We start from the raw sequence: 24,263 nt of genomic DNA on the forward strand, positions 1-24,263 counted from the left end.
AAGGATCCACCTGCCAAAGCAGGAGATGCAAGTTCAATCCTTGAATCAGTAAAATCCCCTGAATTAGAAAATGGCAACCCACTCTCGTACTCTTGCCTGGAAAATCCCATGGACAGAGGAGCCTGGTGGGCTACAGACCATAGGATCACAAAGAATCAGACATGACCGAACACAGCACACGTACTATAACAAAAGATTTTAACAAGTTTCACTTAGCAAAATACATCCAAAAAGAAGTCACAGTACAAAGAAAGTGGTAAGACAAGGCCTCACCAGTTCCTACAGTATTAGTAATGTGTCTCAATTTTCAAAACTAACTTTTAAAAAGCTTAAAATTAACCTAAAAGATTTTAAATGAAAATAAACTAGAATGAGCAAATGTAAGACATGTCCTCTTTGATTTACAGGTATGATATAGTAGTTTAAGCCATAGATACCAATTTTAATCAGTTTTTCCAGTAACACCCCCTAAGTGTGTGTGTGTGTGTGTGTGTGTGTGTATGTGCGCGTGCGTGCATGCTCAGTTGTGTCTGACTCTCTGAGACCCGATGGACTGTAGCCTGCCAGGATCATCTGTCCATGGGATTTCCCAGGCAAGAATACTGGAGTGGGTTGCCATTTCCTCCTCCAGGGGATCTTCCCAACCCAGGGATCAAATCTGTGTCTCCTGCATTGACAACCGGATTCTTCTGCCTCTGAGCCCCCTGGTAAGCCCAGGACCCTCTGTAGCATGTTTCTTTCTCTGAGTCCAGTATTGTGAGTTTTGGGAGCGTTGGATCTCTTTAATCTCTTTTAATCTGGAACGATTCCTGTTTTTCCTTGTCTTTCATGACATCAATATTTTTGCAAAATCCAGGCAAGTTTTTTTGTTGACTGTCCCTTAGGTGGAGCATATGTGGTCCTTATGACAAGTTTCAGATCCCCCGCCTTCTGTTGGGAAGCACTTTAACTGATGTTGTGTTCATCTTGGGCCTGGAGGAACATGGCATCTCTCTGGCCTCAGTGAGGTATTCATCTCACTCACCTGGTCCTGGCATTGTCTGGTTTTTCCACTGTTTGATTACTATCATTCCTCTTGCAATTAATCAGCCGTCTATAAGGAGACATGACTGTTTCTTCTTAAGCCAATTAGAATTGGGTTTTCTGTTACTTACAACATAAAAGCCCCTCACTGATCCAAGGGCCTATTTATAATGTGGGATTAATTGCTCATTACCGTGGGGGAAACAAGCAAGTGATTATGATGAGAAAAATCGGAGGAGTTTCTTAAAAGCTCTAATTGTGGTCACATGGGAGCAGAGCTGGACCACAGTACGTGGGTATCCTGAGAGGACTTATCATCCAGTGTGCTTCTTAATCTTTGAATTTATTTTGCAAGTGAAGGACCCCCCCAAAAAAAAGATTCTCTGGTAGGAAAAATTTTATCCTCAGTTCAAAATAGATTGATCATTTGTTGCATTGAGTAATGTAACATTTTAACTCATTTTCAAGTAAGTCAAATTTTTGCAACAGTTTGCAGTAGAGGTCTGTTGTTTCCATTTTTACCTGGAGAGTGTAAATTATGCTCACAAAGAGTAGTGGTTATTTACAGGGTCAGAGAAATTTTATTCAAAATATGTTTGTGGATTTTATATTGGCAAAGGTGTTTCCATTAATTGTGAATTCAGTACCAAGTGAGCAGCATTCCTAGGAGAAATAGGGAACCAGACTCTGAGACAAGGATTCTTGTAGAAGTTGTTGTCTGGGAGGTGATCTCAGGAAAGTGGGGCTGGACACAGGGAAGGGGGAGCAGCCATTAAAGTGTGTGTGTGTATGTGTGTGTGACTGTGATTGTCTTGGTTTGGCTGCCCCCAAAAGCAGACCCTAAGATAAGGATTCAGGTGCAGATTGCAAGGAAGGGTTTTATAAGGACCAAACTTTAATATCTCAGAGACATCCCAATGCGTTACTGTGGGTGTCACAAACGCTTCTGTCCATGCCACCAGAGTTATAACTCTGAAAGTTATAGCAATGACCTCTCTGGATACATAAAAGCAGCATATTGCAGCATGTCACAGAGTACAAATAAGGAGCCACTGAACAGAGCGGAAACAGGCAGTGGCCAAACGTCCTAGCAGGAGGGCAGGGAAGGTCCAGAGTCAGAGAGGCTCAGGCATGAGTTTGGGGTGATTATTATTACAACTGGTCAGAGGAAACCAAAGTTCAGATCTCCCATGGCTGCAGTGGAAATTCACAGCAAAGAGAATCTTTGGTCACTTGTCACCAGGAGGTCGAGCAAGAAGGGAGAGCTGAAGCTTAGGCAGCGAGGTCACTAAGGCAGCGACCCAGACCCCGGCTGACATCTCTGCACCAGCTCTGAGCCCGTCGTGAGGAGGGGGAGGGAAAAGGCTGTGTGATCAAGCCAGCTCCCTGGGGGCGACTGGAGCCTCATCTCACGAGGACCTTGGGAGACAGCACAGGACAGCACCTGAGAGCTTTCCCACCTGGGTGGTCAGGGAGCCGGGAGTCACGTACCTTCAGTATCTCACCTGCCCATGGCTACCAGCCTCGGACTCATCAACTTGCTGGCCCAGGTTTGCTGTGTGACCGGAGGTGACAGTGTGCAAATGTCAGGTGTGAAAACACCATGACGAGGGGGCTGCCGATCAGCAATGTTCTCAGTGTCTAGTATTGTGGGAGCTCCATTCCAGAAGGGACAGGGCCAGTCTGCACACACATCACTACTGAAAACAGATGGGAAAAGGGCCCTGAGTATTCATCCAGGGACTGTGGACGTTAGATTCCTAAAAGCAGGTTTCTGCCTGTGCAGCGCAGCAACAGGAAGCGGGAGGCTGGAAAGGACCAATCCCTCTGAGAATGGAGGGGAGCAGACAGACAGTGGGGACCACAGACAGCAGCGAGATGCTGAAACCATTAAGGGTGCTGCAGTCCAGGTCTGAGTGCACACGGAGGACGGGGGGGAAGATGACAGAGGTTTGGATGAAAGACCCTGCAGCACTGGGAGTGATTGATGGGCAGAGTGAAGCAGAGATTCAAGCCTGGTGCTGTCATTAAGAGAGGGGAGCCTGGACTTCAGGGGAAAGGAATGTTGAGTGGAAAGACAGCATTTCAGAGACAGAGAGCAAAAAGGAGTGCTTCTTTCTGTACTTTTTTGTAGACAGATCTTTCTGAGTTCAGCAAAGGGAGTGGGGAGGTAGGGAATAGGACCCCACAAACACTTTGTGGTTTGATTTTGATTTGTTTTTGTTCCCCCTAAGTTGGAAGCAGAGAAAACAAAGAGCTGTGATCCAGAAATCACACACGAGCCTGCCAGCTGAATGATTTGACTTCTGTCCGCTCCTTTTGTGCACCTTAGTGGAATCATAGAGGAATTGAAAATAATCAAAATCAGGGAGCAGGAAGGAAAAGGAAGCACTAGAGCTCTGAGAACAGAGTCCGTGATGAAGCCTTGGTTAAAACAGTAGCTTCGGGCTGCGGGGGAGCCTTGTGTATATAGATGGAGCCCCTGATGCCCTAGCAGGCATGTGAGATGAGGATATGTGGGTCAAATTCTTTGTCAATAAAAATACCACAGACAGGTTAGGGCCCTGTTCCAATAGTAGCTTTGTCATAGCGAGACCCCCGGCCCCAGTTTAATGGCAGCCCACTCCAGTACTCTTGCCTGGAAAATCCCATGGACGGAGGAGCCTGGTAGGCTGCAGTCCATGGGGTCGCTGGGAGTCCATGGGATTTTCCTGGCAAGAGTACTGGAGTGGGCTGCCATCGCCTTCTCCATACAGGAGGGTATAATTGTCAATCCACAGATAATTTGTGAATTTATTCCTCCCCCACTTCCTCTTTGATAACCATAAGCTTGTTTTCTATGTTTGTGAGTCTGTTTGTTTTATAAATAAGTTCATTGTATCATATTTTAGATTTTATGTATAAAGGATATCATATGATATTTGTCTTTCTCTGGCTTACTTCACTTAGTGTGAAGATCTGATGATGTAAGATGGTCAACATCCATGTTACTGCAAGTGGCATTATTTCATTCTTTTTTGTGGCTGAGTAGTATTCCATTGGGAGAAGGCAATGGCACCCCACTCCAGTACTCTTGCCTGGAAAAGCCCATGGACAGAGGAGCCTGGTGGGCTGCAGTCCATGGGGTCGCTAGGAGTCGGACACGACTGAGCGACTTCACTTTCACTTTTCACTTTCATGCATTGGAGAAGGAAATGGCAACCCACTCCAGTGTTCTTGTCTGGAGAATTCCAGGGACGGAGGAGCCTGGTGGGCTGCTGTCTATGGGGTCGCACAGAGTCGGACACGACTGAAGCGACTTAGCAACAGCAGCAGTATTCCATTGTATTAATATCTATAGCTTATCTTATTGATTCCTCTGTTGATGAACATTTAAGTTTCTTCCAAGTCTTGGCTTTTGTAAATAGTACTGCAATGAACATTGGGGTGCATGTATTTTTTAAAATTAGAGAGTTTTTGTCTTTTCCAGATATATGTCCAGGAGTGGGATTACTGGGTCATATGGTAACTGTATTTTCAGTTTTTAAGGAACCTCCACACTGTTGCTCACAGTGGCTGCACCAATTTACATTCCCACCAGCAGTGTAGGAGGATGACAGCTCGCTGTGACAGAGAAGCAAGACACCCACACTTTAGGCAAAATGTCCTGGTTTGAGTTACCAGGTGTAGGGGACATTGTTCAGTCCTTCCCGTCTCCTTTGGGTACTGAGTGTTTCCATGCACACTGGCCTGATTTCCAACTGCCAGCTTTGCCCGAGGGCTCTCTCTGGCTCTGACAGTCCACTCTACCCACAACAGGGGTATATGGGAGCAGCTGGTGACCCAAGGCCCCTTAGGGGCAGCTTCCCACAGTTACCTGGGGGGAGTTGAACAAATATCCCAGCTCCCTGGCCCCTCAGTTGGGACCCAAGGCCAGTCTACGCCAGCTTTCAGAGCTTCCAACCCTGGAGGGCTGCAGTCCACTCGCCCCTGGCTGCTTGCTTGACGCTGCACTTTGTACTGGCTGCCCTTTCTCCCCTGTGTCACACCCTCTCCTTGACCAGTGATTCATGAAGGCACCTCTAATAAACCACTTGGACATGAATTCTTGACTGAGGGTCTCTGGAGACAGTTTACTCAATGTGTTAAAAAAAAGTGTGTTACGTCATCTATTGTATCTTCAGTGTGGACTCCATCTAGGTGCCGCCAGGTTATAAACCTTCAGTTAAAATGAACCACCAGCGTAGACCCTTTGGGGGCTTCCTAGGTGGCAAAGTGGTAAAGAACATGCCTGCTAGTGCAGAAGATGGTGCAAGAGACATGGTTTCCATCCCTGGCTCAGGAAGATCCCCTGGAGAAGGAAATGGCAACCCACTCCAGTGTTCTCCCCTGGGAAATCCCACAGACAGAGGAGCCTGGTGGGCCACAGTCCATGGGGTCACAAAGAGTCAGACACGGCTGGGCACACGTGCACACGCGCGCGCACGCGCGCGCACACCATTGTGGCCAGAGCACTTTGGGAAGGAGAGCTCTAAACTCAGGTGCTCACATGTAGACGGTAAACCTGTGTGACTTCCTTCCATGGTGTCCTCTGGGCTCAGGGCTGATGCAGCTTATGGGGCTTCTTCATTTACATGTGGTCATTGCACACGTGTGTCGTCTGTGACCACCAACTACGTGGCGCTTTTCAAGTGAGGAGCTTAAAAGACATATGCTTCTGAGAATGACCTTAGGGGCTACCCCTCTCCCTTCCTAGCCCTATTCCAGGCAGCAGCCCCAAGGCCCGAGGAGTGTCACTCAGAAGGGACAGGGAGAAGGAGGCGGGCAGTAACTCTTGGATGGCCCAAGGGGTCAGATGAGGGCAGTGGGTTGGGGGAGAGGGGGCAGTTTCCCATCAGTGGGGAGGAGGAGTTTGTAACAGCCAAGCTGCCCGCCTGTGTCCAGGGCACATTCACTGCCCTTGGTAGAGGTGTCCACGCCTGCTTTGTAGGCATCAACAAAGCTTCTGCAGGGTCTCGGTGAGACCCGCTGTTTTCCAAGAGGAAGGACCTCCCCTGGAATTGGTTACAGGACAACCCTGTGAGTGGCTGAAATGCACAGTCTCACTGTGAACACCTTCCTAAAAAAAGAAGAAAGATTATTTTTATTCTCCTCTGTTACTCTTGTGAAAGTCAAGACACAGAGCATTGTTTCTAATTCTCTTTAAAAACAGTTACCAAGAGCCTGGGAATACAGTTCTTCTCTTCTGGTTTCTTACTTCCTGTAAATTAGTTTCTCTTTTCAACAAAAGATGTTTATGATCTTCAAAATGCTTTAAAGAGTTTGACGACTAAGAGGAAAAAAATCAGTGCTGGGCAGGGAGACAAGATGTTCAAAGAACAAATTTTAAATTTAAATAACTTGAATCGTCCAGCCAGGGGCTGGAATAGAGATTTTTCTATCCAACTTGTAAAATCCTTGGTCATACAAAGATAATTATGGAAATATTCAGAGACCTTCCCTGGACCCAGACGCAGACCCGCCCCACTGGCTCTTACCTCTTAGTAAAGACAAAAAATATTCACAAGAGGGAGGACCTGCCGTCATTGGAGCCACTCAAGCAAGGAACCAGGCAGAAAGGTGACATGCCTGTCCCAGGACTGGCCTCGACCTGACAGGTCCCCCGGGGGGTGAGTCACTTTCTTCTACTTCAGTTCGTTTGGCTGTAAAATGATTATAATAATGAGAGCTTGTTTACCAAGAGCCGAAGTCCACTTTGCCTCGCTTCATTCAGCTGTTAGAAGGAAGAAGGAAGACAGGAGTGATTAGAAAGCTTTCAGAGCCGACTTGCACAGCAGCAGGAGATGAGAAACCCATGACTCCAAGAAGCTGAGTCTTTTAAACCAGACTTGTGAGTGGAGGTCTCCAGAGTCTGTATTACTGCTGCCGCTTTTGGGGTTCAAACTTGTACCTGAAGCGAACAGAATAGAATGGTAGAGGCTGGCTAAATAAATCAGGGTGGGGGGAGGGGGTGGCTGGGGTCTGTCTCAGATGCAGCCTCTCTTGCCAAGATCTGGCAAGCTGGAATTTTAAGCAACAGCTGGAAACTTGCCAGTGACTTGGCTCCGTGGCTTGGTGAACTGGAGCCCAAGTGCCGGGTGTTCTAGCCCTGTCGGCCAGCCCTGCAGCCCAAGGTCAGGTGATGGTAGCCCAGCGCCGTCCTCAGCGGCTCCCAGTGGAAGGGGCTGGAAGGCCAGCCGGGAGCGGTCCTGCTCAGCACGGTCCACACCACCTGGAGCCCGGTCGGACAGCGCAGTGAGTCCTGGACACTGAAATCCCAGGACAGACTTCACCTCGGCACTCGCTCTTGGGGCCACATGGAAGCCATCGCCAGGCTTCCTCCAAAGTGGCTGAGCCTGGCATAGGGGAAGAGTTGGGAATACTCGCTTCCTGCCTTTGTCCTGTAGTTGGACCACAGCGCCGGCTCTGTTTACATTCTTTCAGTGCTGTTACTGAAAGGGCTTGGCCGTGTCCTTCCAAAGTGTTCGCAGTGTCCTTCGGTCCCATTCGGGTTTCTCTCTCTCTCTCTCTTTTTTGCTGGCGTTCAGCTAGCATCTGGAAAGATCCACTGGACACTCTGGGCTCCTTTTTGGAGACTCTGCTCCACTGTTCAGGGAAACCAGGAAAGGAGCAAGCTTCCACCGTGTAAGTCTGGAGGAATCTGACAGCCTCTCTAACTACCGTTCCTTTTCTGTTTGTTGGTTCAGTCTGTTTGTGTACTGGGGTGGTTTTAGGATGAGATTGTTGGTGTAACTCCAGGGTAGGTGAGGGATCAGGTGAGAACCACAAGTGGAAAGAAAGTCTCCTTATCAATTGTATTAGATTTCTGTCCATGTTGAGTTGGGGTGTCAGAGGCTATGGTTTGGGAAGGAAACTACTGCTCCAATAGGAAAGACCTGACACCCAAACTTCTTCCCGACCCATGAGAGCTTTATTTAAGAATTCGAATAATGTGGATTTCATTCTCTGCAAAGGACCTGCTGTGGCCCTTGGCAGCCTGTCTTTGTCACCTGCTCTCATAGCCTTTTGAAGAAGCAGAGATGGAATCTGCATCCTTTGGAAGAAATGTGATGCATCTGCCAATTCCACACAGAATCCAGGCTGGTCGTTTCCTTGAGAACCACTTGAGGTAGACATGTTCACGTTCAGTTTTCAGGAAGCTAAGTAAGCTAGTAAACTTGAGGAATCCAGACTTCTCAGTGGTTATAGGCAGTATCCCCTGCCTGTCCTGGCTCATCAGAAAGGGTTTGTATACGGAAAACTTCTGAACAGAACAAAGAGACTTAGGTCTGGATGAGGAATGAAGTCTTGGCTCTCAACGTGCCATTCCTTCACTGCTGTGCAATGTCAAATTTCTTGCCGAGAAAGCATCTGGAAGGAAAAGAATTACAGGCATTAGGCTTGGATTCAAGTGTACTTTTTAATTTGTGTGCTTCTTGGTTGAAACAGTTAATCATTTGCCCCTCAAGGTTCCACTGTGGTTGTGGTTCTGCTCCGTGCTCTGAAGACAGCACTGTGTTTTCCTTTTGGGAGCACTCCAGCCCCTGGACTTTGCTAATTAAGTGATGAACTTCAAAGGGCCTGGAACTGGGGCTCCGTGCAGCAGCTGAGCCTGTGAACGTGAATCTCAGAGTCAGCAGAATTGCCATGGAAAACTCACCAGTCTTCTCAGGAGGCTTTTGGAAGGTTGACCTTCATCCCATTGGGATTCCGAGTGGAAAGAATCGGAGGGAAGACAGCTCTGAACCTTTAAAGGGACGGAGCCACAGAGACATAACTGAAATAGGTGACAGCTCCAGAAGGAAGGGCGGGTCCATGTTGTGTTCTCATTTTCTGAGATGGAAACCACTGGTCATTGCAGCCCCCTGCGGATGTGAAGGAGTGGCAGGTCTTAGGGCGGAAACGTGCCTGTCTCCAGAGGTCATCGCTTCCTAACGCGAGCAATTCTCTACAACTCTTCCGTTTGTTGACATGTTTGTGGGCTGCTGCTGCCTCTGTCCCCCCAAGTTCATGATGAAAGAGCCTCAGCAAACTGGCAGCAGCTCATGTGTCTTTGGGGCCTTCCCACCCCACCCCTGCCGCTGAACCCTCTAAGATCCCCCGGACACGTTTTCATTTAATGTTTCCTTTACAGTCCTTCTACCGGGCTGGTCGAGGTTAGGGTCAGCTACCTCTGAGAGCCAGAGGGCAGTTTGATCATCGTCCCTGGTGCACTAGACCGGATCAGAGATGCTTCCTCAGCACGCACTGGCCGGGGCGGGGCCAGCTGCCTGTGTGCATGTGTGTTTTATTTATAAGTGGATGTGGAAGGCGTTGGAGCCGGGAGACAAGATTATTGGGTTTTGATGCTCCAGTGAGGGCAGTTCCAAGCTCAAATAGCTGCAGTTATGATTCAGAACCCGATCATGCCCCTAAACTCCTCTCTGCGTTCCAGTGTCCACCCCGCCTCCCCTCGGGTTATCCTGGAGCTGTTTACATGCTGTTTCTTAACACAAACTAATCTCTGTCAGTAGGCACACAGAATTTCATCCGAAGCTTTGATTTCTTAGGAGAAAAGAGAGGGATTTCTTCCCAGTGCCCTTGTGTTGACCTTGCCTGGGGGGAGAGGGCTGGCAAAGCTGTTAATGACCTCATCCCATTCCTGCAGGATTTTCTGGGACACGCAAGGCCTCACTCTTCCGCTGGCCTCTGTGATCCGCCGCATTAAGTCCGTGAGCTTTGGAGCAGATTATAGTGACATCTAGCATTGTCCCTCTAGGACTTGAGCGTGAGGTCAAGCAAACACACAGAGCAATCATTATGCTATCCGCAGTCCCCGGGAGCCTGGGCCGTCAGCTGGAGGAGCGGGAGGGGGGCGGCGAAGGTGGGGCCGAGTCTGAGCCATGGGCGGCAGGAAATCAGCCTGAAAGGAGATGGAAGGGCTTTGGTGGGAAATAAAACGGCACTCTTGTTGTTGATGGAAAAAGATCTTGGCAGGAGGGTTGTTGTGAGTGTTCTGTGGCTTAGAAAGGAATTTCCTACAGGCTGGACTAACCATCACACATGTCTCTACCTTCAGGAGTCCCCGGCGTGCAGGAGAGCCTCGTCGGGGGGCCATGTCAGCTCAGACCATGGGCACCCGCGGTCTGGACAAGCGAGGAAGTTTCTTTAAGGTAAAAGGGAGCCTCGATCGGGGTTGCTGACGGGTGTCTTGCTCCCGGTGCCGGTGCCGGGCTGCACGGGGAGCTGCAGGACTGTGGAGAGGGGCAGGGGAAGCCTGCTCCCTGAGCCAGCTCTGGCTGGGGAGCTCGCCTGAGCCCAGCTGCAAGCTCCTCCTGGCTTTGGTGGGAGATGGGGGCTTTCGTGAGTCTGTGCTTCCAGACAGGCTCAGCACCCAGGCACGGGGCGATGCCACCTGTATGAGACAGGTGAGGCAACCTTCCCTGTCAACTGCTCACCTGCTCCTTTTTCATCTGGATGGTGTTTGATGGAAGCTGGGCTCAGCATCTGAGTGTGCTTTACCCTTGGCTTGATTTTGAGAATCATTTAAGTGCTCATTAAAAGAAGAGAAGGACACACAGATCCCTGGGCCTTACCTTAGACTGACTGAATGCTTTTGCTGGTATATTTTATCAAACACCGCCAGAGGCCTCTTAAGAGAGAACCCAGGCAGCATGATGAAAGCTGGACCACTTTTCTACATGCCTGTTGATGTCAGTGGGGGACCTTGCTAGGTTAATGAGATGAGCTTCTCAGTGGGTATTTTATATACTCTTGAGTGTGTGTTTTAAATTAAGACCTGACAATTGTTTCTAATATACACGAGGGAATTACTTTTCTTTTTATGGTGTTTGCTTTGCTTCCTCTCACTCACCCTCCAAATAATGCAAACTCATTGTAGAAAATTTGGGAAATGCAGAAAATGTAAAATCAGAGGGACACAGAGGTAAATCGTGCATTTGCACTGTGTCACAAGCAGGTGTTCAAATACCAGGTCTTTTCCTCAAAAAGGGAATGAGATAGAGGCCTTCATGTTTTGGAGGAAAACTGACTATATATTTACTGATTACCCCACCCTGGTGGGTTGTAGATATAGAGTAACTCACATTTAGATGCTTCCTGTTTCAAACCTGATTTCCTGTGTCAGTTCTGGGCTCCAAAATTTTCATCACAAAAGCTTATTGGTAAAGCAAAGCCAAGTTCATTCAAGTGACTGTCAAAAGAAGACATGGCCAGGGCCTGGGCCTGTCAGTGTCTAGGCAAAGAGGGTTAGGAGGTGTCTTTACAGGGTTTAGAGGTCCATGCCCAGGCTCTTTAAGCTGTGCTTTTTCAGGCCGAGAATTGGCTGGGTTTCAGCAAAGTTTGTGGTCACTTAGTACATAATACAGTTCAGGGTGGGTGGATTCAGCATGTCAAGAGTCTTAAAGGGAGTCTTCGAGAGTAAACCATTGATCAGCAAAGCTGTTTTCCCAGGTGAGCAAACTAGTGTGCCAGGACAGATTGTTTTGTAGGAATATCCTGCCGTGAACAGCAGATTTATTTATCGGTTTACAATAACTTCCTGGAAGAACTAGTCAAGTCATGTTGACACAGATGGCCACGATTCTCAGTCCTGAGAGTTGAGCTTTGTCGACGTAGCTGTCTTAGTTCACAAACCATTTAGTCAATTTGAATCAAAACTGTGTAAAATCCACCAGCAGAGGCACAGGAGGGGCCCCCCAAGTGTCCCGTGGACCAGACGCTAACCCACCAGGCTCCTGACTCATCTCCAGTTCTTGGATTCTGTCTCATGCTGAGATATTCATTTCATCTTGCTGGAAGTGGGGAACCCAAGTCCCCCTCCCCAAAGGCATTGCTTAAGTGATTAAGTGAAGTTGCTCAGTCGTGTCTGACTCTATGCAACCCCATGGATTATAGCCTACCAGGATCCTCCATCCATGGGATTTTCCAGGCAAGAGTACTGGAGTGGGTTGCCATTTCCTTCTCCTACATCAGCCTAAATGTCGGCTTGTCCGTAATCACCACCCTAGCCTCAGGAAGCAGAGAGGGCTGAATCTCACATAGTAGTTAAAGTCCAGGTAAAAGGAGTAAACAGAGTCCAAATTGCCTTTAAAAATTCCTAAGGAGTTTATTGGACCTAATACTACCTACTGTTAAGTTCAACATAATCAGTTTTTTCTGCAGTCCTTGGTGTCGGGGTCCAGCCCCAGCAGGATCCTAGGGTACCCTCAGGATGGACGGCATCAGCAAGAGAGATGACATGGGTCTTTTAATGGATTGGGACCTGGTGGTCCGGGGTCAAAATAAAAATAAAGAGAAAGAATAAGGGAGAGAGAAAGAGGCTGATATTTCTTGGTTTACACAGAAAGCCAATAAAGCCCCTGACATGGGACTTGCTCTGATCACGGAGGCCACAGGCGCCCTCTTGGTGGGGTGAAGACACAGGACACCTCTCCTGGGTGAAGACGTGGGGTGCCTTCCCGATTGGGTCTTAGAAGCCCGGGCAAAAAAGTGAACTCAGCATCTGTGCTCCAAGGAGTCAGCCTGAAAAAGGAAGAGAGAGAGAGAGAGAAAGAGAAAGAAAGACAGAGACCAGAGCTCTGGAGAAGTGGGATCCGCAGCTTTATTTTCAAAAGGGGCTTTTATACCCTGAGTTACACATTTCCAGAAGTGAAAGACACAAAGTCATGCAGAGTCAGCTCAACATTACATCAGTTTTACCTTTATCGAACCAGGACATTTTCTGCATAGCTTTTCATAAATAAGAGTCTTACGTTATGTACATTATCTTCTGGCCCTGTGGCCTGTTAACATTTTGTGACTCTTTCCCGATAAAGGTTGGTCAACCAGAAGACTTTTTTTCCCTTTATCTTTCCGAACTGCAGTCCCCCTCAGGAAACAAAGCTACATGGAGCAAAGTTGCAGTGGGTTACAACAAAGGAAGAACTTATTAACTCAAGGGTGTTGTGTTGCTAATGCCAAGGCTACTGCTTGTGTTTCTTGCATCAGATCAGATCAGATCAGATCAGTTGCTCAGTCGTGTCTGACTCTTTGTGACCCCATGAATCGCAGCACGCCAGGCCTCCCTGTCCATCACCAACTCCTGGAGTTCACTGAGACTCACATCCATCGAGTCAGTGATGCCATCCAGCCATCTCATCCTCTGTCATCCCCTTCTCCTCTTGCCCCCAATCCTTCCCAGCATCAGAGTCTTTTCTAATGAGTCAACTCTTGGCATGAGGTGGCCAAAGTACTGGAGTTTCAGCTTTAGCATCATTCCTTCCAAAGAAATCCCAGGGCTGATCTCCTTCAGAATGGACTGGTTGGATCTCCTTGCAGTCCAAGGGACTCTCAAGAGTCTTCTCCAACACCACAGTTCAAAAGCATCAATTCTTCAGTGCTCAGCTTTCTTCACAGTCCAACTCTCACATCCATACATGACCACAGGAAAAACCATAGCCTTGACTAGACGAACCTTTGTTGGCAAAGTAACGTCTCTGCTTTTGAATATGCTATCTAGGTTGGTCATAACTTTCCTTCCAAGGAGTAAGTGTCTTTTAATTTCATGGCTGCAGTCACCATCTGCAGTGATTTTGGAGCCCAGAAAAATAAAGTCTGACACTGTTTCCACTGTTTCCCCATCTATTTCCCATGAAGTGATGGGACCGGATGCCATGATCTTCATTTTCTGAATGTTGAGCTTTAAGCCAACTTTTTCACTCTCCACTTTCACTTTCATCAAGAGGCTTTTTAGTTTCTCTTCACTTTCTGCCATAAGGGTGGTGTCATCTGCATATCTAAGGTTATTGATACTTCTCCCGGCAATGTTGATTCCAGCTTCTGTTTCTTCCAGTCCAGCGTTTCTCATAGGTACTTATATGCAGATGTACTCTGCATATAAGTTAAACAACAGGGTGACAATATACAGCCTTGACGTACTCCTTTTCCTATTTGGAACCCGTCTGTTGTTCCATGTCCAGTTCTAACTGTTGCTTCCTGACCTGCATACAGATTTCTCAAGAGGCAGATCAGGTGGTCTGGTATTCCCATCTCTTTCAGAATTTTCCACAGTTTATTGTGATCCACACAGTCAAAGGCTTTGGCATAGTCAATAAAGCAGAAATAGATGTTTTCTGGAACTCTCTTGCTTTTTTGATGATCCAGCGGATGTTGGCAATTTGATGTCTGGTTCCTCTGCCTTTTCTAAAACCAGCTTGAACATCAGGAAGTTCATGGTTCACATATTGCTGAATCCTGGCTTGGAGAATTTTGAGCATTACTTTACTAGCGTGTGAGATGAGTGCAATTATGCGGTAGTTTGAGCATTCTTTGGCATTGCCTTTCTTTGGGATTGGAATGAAAACTGACCTTTTCCAGTCCTGTGGCCACTGCCGAGTTTTCCAAATTTGCTGGCATATTGAGTGCAGCACTTTCACAGCATCATCTCTCAGGATTTGAAATAGCTCAACTGGAATTCCATCACCTCCACTAGCTTTGTTTGTAGTGATGCTTTCTAAGGCCCATTTGACTTCACATTCCAGGATGTCTGGCTCTAGGTCAGTGATCACACCATCGTGATTATCTTGGTCATGAAGATCTTTTTTGTACAGTTCTTCTGTGTACTCTTGCCATCTCTTCTTAATATCTTCTGCTTCTGTTAGGTCCATACCATTTCTGTCCTTTATCGAGCCCATCTTTGCATGAAATGTTCCTTTGGTATCTCTGATTTTCTTGAAGAGATCCCTAGTCTTTCCCATTCTGTTGTTTTCCTCTATTTCTTTGCATTGATCGCTGAAGAAGGCTTTCTTATCTCTTCTTGCTATCCTTTGGAACTCTGCATTCAGATGTTTATATCTTTCCTTTTCTCCTTTGCTTTTCACTTCTCTTCTTTTCACAGCTATTTGTAAGGCCTCCCCAGACAGCCATTTTGGTTTTTTGCATTTCTTTTCCATAGGGATGGTCTTGATCCCTGTCTCCTGTACAATGTCACGAACCTCATTCCATAGTTCATCAGGCACTCTGTCTATCAGATCTAGGTCCTTAAATCTATTTCTCACTTCCACTGTATAATCATAAGGGATTTGATTTAGGTCATACCTGAATGGTCTAGTGGTTTTCCCTACTTTCTTCAATTTAAGTCTGAATTTGGCAATAAGGAGTTCATGATCTGAGCCACAGTCAGCTCCTGGTCTTGTTTTTGCTGACTGTATAGAGCTTCTCCATCTTTGGCTGCAAAGAATATAATCAGTCTGATTTTGGTGTTGACCATCTGGTGATGTCCATGTATAGAGTCTTCTCTTGTGTTGTTGGAAGAGAGTGTTTGTTATGACCAGTGCATTTTCTTGGCAAAACTCTATTAGTCTTTGCCCTGCTTCATTCCATATTCCAAGGCCAAATTTACCTGTTACTCCAGGTGTTTCTTGACTTCCTACTTTTGCATTCCAGTCCCCTATAATGAAAAGGACATCTTTTTTGGGTGTTAGTTCTAAAAGGTCTTGTAGGTCTTCATAGAACCATTCAACTTTAGCCTCTTCAGCGTTACTGGTCGGGGCATAGACTTGGATTACTGTGATATTGAATGGTTTGCCTTGGAAATGAACAGAGATCATTCTGTCGTTTTTGAGATTGCATCCAAGTACTGCATTTCAGACTCTTTTGTTGACCATGATGGCTACTCCATTTCTTCTGAGGGATTCCTGCCCTCAGTAGTAGATATAATGGTCATCTGAGTAAAATTCACCCATTCCAGTCCATTTCAGTTTGCTGATTCCTAGAATGTCGACATTCACTCTTGCCATCTCTTGTTTGACCACTTCCAATTTGCTTTGATTCATGGACCTGACATTCCACGTTCCTATGCAATATTGCTCTTTACAGCATCGGACCTTGCTTCTATCACCAGTCACATCCACAACTGGGTATTCTTTTTGCTTTGGCTCCATCCCTTCATTCTTTCTGGAGTTATTTCTCCACTGATCTCCAGTAGCATATTGGGCCCCTACTGACCTGGGGAGTTTCTCTTTCAGTACTCTATCATTTTGCCTTTTCATACTGTTCATGGGGTTCTCAAGGCAAGAATACTGAAGTGGTTTGCCATTCCCTTCTCCAGTGGACCACATTCTGTCAGATCTCTCCACCGTCACCCACCCATCTTGGGTTGCCCCATGGGCATGGCTTAGTTTCACTGAGTTGGACAAGGCTGTGGTCCTAGTGTGATTAGATTGACTAGTTTTCTGTGAGTATGGTTTCAGTGTGTCTGCCCTCTGATGCCCTCTTGCAACACCTACCGTCTTACTTGGGTTTCTCTTACCTTGGGCGTGGGGTATCTCTTCACGGCTGCTCCAGCAAAGCGCAGCCATTGCTGCTTACCTTGGACGAGGGGTATCTCCTCACTGCCGCCCTTCCTGACCTTCAACGTGGGATAGCTCCTCTAGGCCCTCCTGCGCCCGTGCAACCACGGCTCCTTTCTTGCATACCAACTATATTAACTAATGCACTCCCAGGCGCACATTGGGTAAGGGATAAGGAAACTCGGTAGCAAACATTGGCTCAACAATGCAGTATTATTCTAATAAAGCTTTTTTATTGCTCAAAGGTTATGCTTGGGGTGTTGTGAACAATCATGTGCATTAGTTGCAAGAATGTGGATAAACCTGCCAAGCAAGCTAAAATAGTAACAGAGGGGTTAGAATTAAAATGCTCCTTTCAAGCCCAGGAGACTTATTAACTAGAGCCTTAACTTGATTTTCTTCAGAGAAAGGTGGTCGGGGAGAGCCCCCTGTTAATGTCAGAAGAGTTGGTAAAAGGCATAATATAGTAAACAGTAGACAGACAGATTTTGGTTTCGGGGCAGATGATCGAGCAGGTCCAGGGAGTCCCTCGAGTCCTGTTCTGCCTTTACCTGTCAGGTCTTCTCTGCACGACCTTTGTCATGGGTGGGATCTCCCGTGAGGGCTCCCGGCACCTGGGGAAAATCTTTTTGTTTTAGTGTTTTCAGTTTAATAACAGGTAAAGTAGTTAACTTGTTATGTCCTATGAAAGAATCCATCAGACAAGAAGTGAGAGACTGAGGGCAGGTCTACTTCTCTCCTGAGTCAAATGCCCTTGAGGAAAATGTGACAAGTGGCCTGAACTATATTACTTGGTATTGTCTCCCCTTCCCCACCACAAAGCTTAAAAATTGTTTCGTTTGTTTGTTAGATGCTCCAAGTTGATAGTTACGTTATATTTCTTTCTCTCCTCTTTTTTATAGACATTGTTATTCTTTACTATAGCTATTCATAATTAGTTATCATGGAATAATAATATCATTTGTTATTATAATATTGAAAGTGAAAGTGTTTGTCAGTCAGTCGTGTCCAGCTCTTTGCGACCCCATGGACTGTAGCCCGCCAGGCCCCTCTGTCCATGGGATTCTCCAGGCAAGAATACTGGAGTACATTCCCTTCTCCAGGAGATCTTCCTGACCCAGGGATTGAACCTGGGTCTCCTGCATTGCAGGCAGATTCTTTATTAGATAAATAACATTATTCAGTTCAGTTCAGTTCAGTTCAGTCGCTCAATCATGTCCGACTCTTTGCGACCCCATGATTTGCAGCACGCCAGGCCTCCCTGTCCATCACCAACTCCCAGAGTTCACTCAAACTCATGTCCATCAAGTCAGTGATGCCATCCAGCCATCTCATCCTCTGTCGTCCCCTTCTCCTCCTGCCCCCAATCCCTCCCAGCATCAGAGTGTTTTCCAATCAGTCAACTCTTAACATGAGGTGGCCAAAGTACTGGAGATTGAGCATTAGCATCATTCCTTCCAAAGAACACCCAGGACTGATCTCCTTTAGAATGGACTGGTTGGATCTCCCTGCAGTCCAAGGGACTCTCAAGAGTCTTCTCCAACACCACACTTTAAAAGCATCAATTCTTCAGCACTCAGCTTTCTTCACAGTCAGCTTTCACATCCATACATGACTACTGGAAAAACCATAGCCTTGACTAGATGGACCTTTGTTGGCAAAGTAATGTCTCTGCTTTTCAATATGCTATCTTGGTTGGTCATAACTTTCCTTCCATGGAGTAAGCATCTTTTAATTTCATGGCTGCAGTCACCATCTGCAGTGATTTTGGAGCCCAAAACAATAAAGTCTGACACTGTTTCCATTGTTTCCTCATCTATTTGCCATGAAGTGATGGGACCAGATGCCATGATCTTCGTTTTCTGAATGTTGAGTTTTAAGCCAACTTTTTCACTCTCCAGTTTCACTTTCATCAAGAGGCTTTTTAGTTCCTCTTCACTTTCTGGCATAAGGGTGGTGTCATCTGCATATCTGAGGTTATTGATATTTCTCTGGGCAATCTTGATTCCAGCTTGTGCTTCTTCCAGCCCAGCATTTCTCATGATGTACTCTGCATATAAGTTAAATAACAGGGTGACAATATACAGCCTTGATGTACTCCTTTTCCTATTTGGAACCAGTCTGTTGTTCCATGTCCAGTTCTAACTGTTGCTTCCTGACCTGCATACAGGTTTCTCAAGAGGCAGGTCAGATGGTTTGGTATTCCCATCTCTTTCAGAATTTGCCACAGTTTGTTGTGATCCACACAATGAAAGGCTTTGGCATAGTCAATAAAGCAGAAATAGATGTTTTTCTGGAACTCTCTCGCTTTTTCGATGATCCAGAGGATGTTGGCAATTAGATCTCTGGTTCCTCTGCCTTTTCTAAAACCAGCTTGAACATCTGCAAGTTCATAGTTCATAGTATGGCTTGGTGAATTTTAAGCATCACTTTACTAGCGTGTGAGATGAGTGCAATTGTGTGGTAGTTTGAGCATTCTTTGGCATTGCCTTTCTTTGGGATTGGAATGAAAACTGACCTTTTCCAGTCCTGTGGCCACTGCTGAGTTTTCCAAATTTGCTGGCATATTGAGTGCATCACTTTCACAGCATCATCTTTTAGGCTTTGAAATAGCTCAACTGGAATTCCATCACCTCCACTAGCTTTGTTTGTAGTGATGCTTTCTAAGGCCCACTTGACTTCACATTCCAGGATGTCTGCCTCCAGGTGAGCGATCACACCATCGTGATTATCTTGGTCATGAAGATCTTTATTTTACATTTCTTCCATGTATTCTTGCCACCTCTTCTTAATTATCTTCTGCTTCTGTTAGGTCCATACCATTTCTGTCCTTTATCGAGCCTATCTTTGCATGAAATATTCCCTTGGTATCTCTAATTTTCCTGAAGAGGTCTCTAGTCTTTCCCATTCTGTTGTTTTCCTCTATTTCTTTGCATTGATCACTGAGGAAGGCTTTCTTAATTATTCCACAATTTTTCCATGTGGTTACCTGCAAAAATGGAGTCAGCTGCCCTTTGAACCTTTAATATTGACCCCTTGGAGGTTTGTTTTGAAAATGCCAGGTAGTGTTCAGCTGCTGAAATGGGCTGTCTGAACCCCCTAGCTCTTCCTTTATTCCTCAAGCTTCATTTTGACTCACATTGACCAAGCACTTGTGAACAGCCAGGCTCTATCCTAGGCACCAGGAAGAGAAAAACCAGAAGCCATTCCAGATCATGGAGCTTTCAGTCTGGTACCAAAGCAGGATATTAATCCAATATAATAGTAAACCTATAATAATAATCATAGGAGAAAACACTGCTTCGTGAGAGAAGTAAAAGGGACTCTGAGGACAGATAACTCGACATGGGTCCCAGAACAGTCTTTCCTAGAAAGTGGTGTCTGACCTAGAGCTGAGGTTGAATCTAGGTATCAGAGTGACTTTCTTGTGCCACTGTCCTTCCACCCTCCACACAGACTCGTGATGCCCTACATCCGGGTAGGACCACTTCATAAATGTGAGAGTTCATGGTTACATTCTTGACTCAGAGCTGAATTCCACCCAGTCATTATCCCTTTCTTGGTTATTAGGGCTCGTCTGATTTTGTGCAAAGTGTGAATCCTTGAAAGGCAATCACCAGACCTCTTTTTCAGCCTCATCTTCCCTACCCAGTTGGTGCTTTTAAGCTAGAGTTGCTAACCACTGGCAACAAGCCTCGATTTGTGGCTTTGCCTCTGTCCCGGCTCCTGGAAGTGATTCAGCTAAGTTGCTGGACGTGAGGTCCTGGGTAAGGCGGATGGTCTGAACATTCTGGGGTAATTGAGAACACCCTGGGGTTATGGTGCTCGTGAAATCTCATCATGGAATCCTGGACACAGAAATCCTGTGCTGAACAAACGCATGGTCCACGGCCCCTCCCAGCATCATTGCTAATGTTCCTCAACCACCTGTGAGAATAGTATCTTCCTGCCCTGAAAGGTCTTACCTGGGGGAGGCAGCAAAGTTATTTGCACCTACACCAACATGGACACCAATAGCTGTGACCTTGCACGGCCGTGTGGTGTGGAAGACTGTATAAGGAAGATATCATGTGAGCTGGGAGAGTTATCAGCAGTCCTGGCCCAGGGCTGAGCAGCTCCTCATCATCTCGGATCCTTCCTTTTGCTGGATCCCTAGCTTTCCCAAGCCACCCCTCCCCTTCCGCATCCAGGCAGCCAGTGCTGGCAGATCCCCCTCAGGTCTTCAAGCTCCACCCCTCCTCCTCTTCCCTGCATCCTCCACCCTACCTAGGGTCTGGTTCTTTCCTTGTGGGCACTACAGGTGATACTCAGAATCCGTCTGCACCACCTCTGAATGCAGATGGTTGGTTGGTTGGTTCTTCCCAATGATTCCATCCATCCGTGTTGCCTGCTGGCAGACCCCGGCTCTGTGCTACATCCAGGACCAGGTCTGCACTCTTCAGGTTGACATTTAAGGACTTTCAGACTTCCTCCCAGCTTGTCCTTCACCCATCCTACCCCTGTGTCCCCTTGGGTCTGCTCCCATAGCCCAAACCTGCTATGTCCTTCCTCTTCCCCACCCTCTGCTTTCTCCCCATCAGGTTCCCAGCTGCCCTTCCAGGCTGGTGTCCACCCCCTTTCTCCATTGACAACAGGGGCTGAGCTGGTGTCCACGCGGTAGTAGAGATGTGACATAGACCTAGCCGTGGGCTACAGCCTAGTGCCAGGACATCCCCCTCCATTCATAGCTTGAGCTCTGCCACGAGGGACTTGTTCTGTCTTGTGCTACTGTGTTTCTGACCCTGAGGAGGATCTTCTTAGAGCAGTGAATATGCTGGAAGAGGACCAGTGTGACTGCTGCCAGGCATTTCTACTTGCTTCCAGGCCTGCCTGCCCTCGGCCACCCACATGTTGGTAGGGTTCCCTGTTGCTGCATGGCTGATCCCTCTCCTTCCTTTACTCCTGGGACAGGGGAACGGCTGGTCTTAACTGATCAGGAAGAAAATGTGTTTGACCACAGGGCCCCTGCTGTCCTGTGCCTTCAAGCCCTCGTTCATCCTGTAGGGAGATGCCCAGAGCCTGGACTCACAAACCATTGGGATGTTCAAGGGCCCAGTTCAGCAGCAGAGGCTCCATTTGAGAAATCCCGTTTTGGTCATTTTGCACAATTGGAATAGCAGGTGCATGATGCTTGTCTTTCAGAAACAAAGCCTGGGGTTGGAGTTCAGACAAGGCTTGGAAGTGCTCTCTGGCCCCATGAAGAGCAAAGGTGTGACTGGCTTTGAAGAAACCTAATTACTAAAATCCGACTCTGCAAAGTAGATAAACTGGGGGTGATGGTTTGCATCACCCCAACCGACTTTCCTTAATGACTGGTCTCTCCTTGGCATTTGAAAAGTTACTCTGTTTTGAAAACTATAGGCACATTTTCGATCATCCAGAACTGGTACCCCTGCCCATCTCAGGTCTCAGGGATTCCCAGTATTTGAGTTTTAAGATGATCCTTTATGGAAAGTCACGTCTCCGAACGCACCGCCTAGGACAAGAAGTCAGTGCTGTGTAACAGTGGTCAGAGATGGCGGGGCTGCAAAAAGTAACAGATAGCCTGTAGATAGATTCATCAGTACCATCTTTCTAGATTCCATGTATACACATTAATGTGTGTGTTAGTCACGCAGTCGTATCCGACTCTTCGTGAACCCCATGGACTGTAGCCCTCCTGGCTCCTCTGTCCATTTAATTCTCCAGGCAAGAATACTGGAGTGGGTAGCCTATCCCTTCTCCAGGGGATACTCCCAACCCAGGGATCGAACCCAGGTCTCCCTGGGTCGCATTTCAGGTGGATTCTTTACCATCTGAGCCACCAGGGAAGCCCTAGAATACTGGAATGGGTAGCCTATCCCTTCTCGGAAAGATCCCTGACTCAGGAGTTGAACTTGGTCTCTTGCATTGCAGGTGAATTCTTTACCAGCTGAGCTACCAGGGAAGCCCATATGTATTAATATACAATACTTATCTTTCCTTTCAGATTTAATTCCCTTTGTATAACAGGCTTATGTTGATGTATGGCAGAAACCATCACAATACTGTAAAGTAATTATCCTCCAATTAAAAATAAAATTTCAATAAAAAGGAATGGATGGAATCCCAAATCACATTTTAGTAGTTTCATGGATCAAATCCCTACATGAATATGTGGGTGCTTAAAAGCCAGAGACGTGAGCATTCGTTTCCCAGCATGTCCCCTGGATGGCGGACTTCTGTCCACTGACTCTGACCAGGAGAGGACTAAGTGCCTTGCAGTAGAAACAAAATAGTGATTAGAGATTTGGTCAGAGCAATTGACACATGGCTAATTATTCTTCATAATAACGCAAAGCAAACCTGACATCAGCATTCGATGTGTCTTTTCTTTGCTTCTAGATGCTCATCTGGAGAGACCTTAGAGCAGTGCTGTCTCCATAGAAATACATAATAAACTGCAGATGTCATTTTAAATGTTCAAGCAGCCACATTAAAAAAGAGTAAAATTGATTTTAATATTTTTATCTAATGGTATATCTAAAATATTGTCAGCATGTCATCAAGATAAAGTTATTAATCAGATATTTTACATTTGTATTGGTACCATGCCTTTGAAGCCCAGTGTGTATTTTACACCGAGTGTGTCTTGATACAGACTATCAGCATTATAAAGGGCTGTGGAGCCCATGTGGCTGGTGGCTAAGTATTGGAGAGTGAAGGCTTGCATTTTGTCTAGTGAAAACCTCCTCCTTTCACAGAGGAGAAAACTGAGGTCCAGGGAGGCTGAAGCCCCAGGCGCTGGTTGTTGGTCCACAGCAGGGGTGGGAATGGGACTCAGCCTGAGTTTCTCATGTGCCCCCCCCGCCCCACCCCCACCCTGTGTAGACCTCCTGAGGCTTCTGCTCTGGTCCCTTCTCCCTTCTCCACTGAGATTCCCCAGGAAACTCCATCTGGAGAGGTCGTGGGGACAGTGTCCTCTCTCTGGAAGACCTATGGCTTTTTTTGGATACACAAGCATATCTTTCACCATCTGCTCCAAATGCCTCTAGGACACAGATCAGCGTCCTCTCCCTCCCCAGGCATGACTTTCTAGGAATACCCCAAACATTTTGGATAGCATTTCCTGTTCATGTTTTCAGAACACAGTGGACTTCATGGTTTTATAGCATCGCTTTCCCAGCACACTTTGGCCATCCCTTTCTGACATTAAATGTAGCCTGGTTGGGCCTCAGCACATTCTCACTTGCTCCAGGGAACTTTGCCTTTTGAACATCAGGAAGGAAAAAGATTCTCCCAGTCCCCGTCAACCATATCATCTCTGCAGGCTTACTTGTAACTCTGAGTTTTCATAACTAGGGGGGGTACCCAGGAGGAAGGTGTAGGTTTGAAGGACTGTTGTTTCATTGTATGATTTTCAAAAAGCTAAATCATGCAATATAAAATGAACATCTTTTGAAGCTTTCTTCAAACCAAGCATGAATCTAGGAGGCCAATATAAATAAAGCTGGTTCATAGAATACCTGGACAAATGATATATTTGTAGTTGACTTAAAAAGTCACTCTGGGAATTAATTCCCTGGCAGTTCAGTACCCTGGACTCTGTGCTTCCACTGCAGGGGGGATCAGTTTGATCCCTGGTTGGGGAACTAAGATCCCACATGCCACCTAGTGTGGCCAAAAAAAAAAAAAAAAGAGTCATTTTGTAAAAAGTTTGCTAAGTTAAAGTCAAAATGAGTGATAGTCCTACAGGGCAATACAACTGTAACCTTTGGGATAATCTTTTCTCTTCTCTGAACAGAAATCTCCAGGCAGATATGCAACTTCACAGTGCCTGAGCCCTTCATTAACAGCCCAGAGCAAAGTCAAATACAGATGCAACCCTTAGGTAAC

The 24,263-nt window shown here is 46.6% G+C and overlaps 1 protein-coding gene across 12 annotated transcripts in view; it reads left to right on the forward strand.

The window, feature by feature from the left end:
• RIN2 (Ras and Rab interactor 2) overlaps nucleotides 1–24,263 on the forward strand; it is a 213,988-nt gene that overhangs the window by 97,084 nt on the left and 92,641 nt on the right. For 8 of the 12 annotated variants that reach the window (XM_061435527.1, XM_061435526.1, XM_061435525.1 and 5 more), the window contains one exon: nucleotides 10,100–10,193. In XM_061435527.1, coding sequence (XP_061291511.1) covers nucleotides 10,137–10,193 — 57 coding nt within the window. In that variant the 5' untranslated portion in view covers nucleotides 10,100–10,136. Of the gene's footprint in view, nucleotides 1–6,474; nucleotides 6,672–6,738; nucleotides 6,893–7,045; nucleotides 7,687–9,327; nucleotides 9,905–10,099; nucleotides 10,194–24,263 lie in introns of those variants that run through there. The other 4 variants (XM_061435530.1, XM_061435529.1, XM_061435528.1 and 1 more) reach the window with 4 other exon arrangements.

Source organism: Bos javanicus, chromosome 13, assembly GCF_032452875.1.
Source record: "Bos javanicus breed banteng chromosome 13, ARS-OSU_banteng_1.0, whole genome shotgun sequence".
Lineage (NCBI taxonomy): Eukaryota > Metazoa > Chordata > Mammalia > Artiodactyla > Bovidae > Bos > Bos javanicus.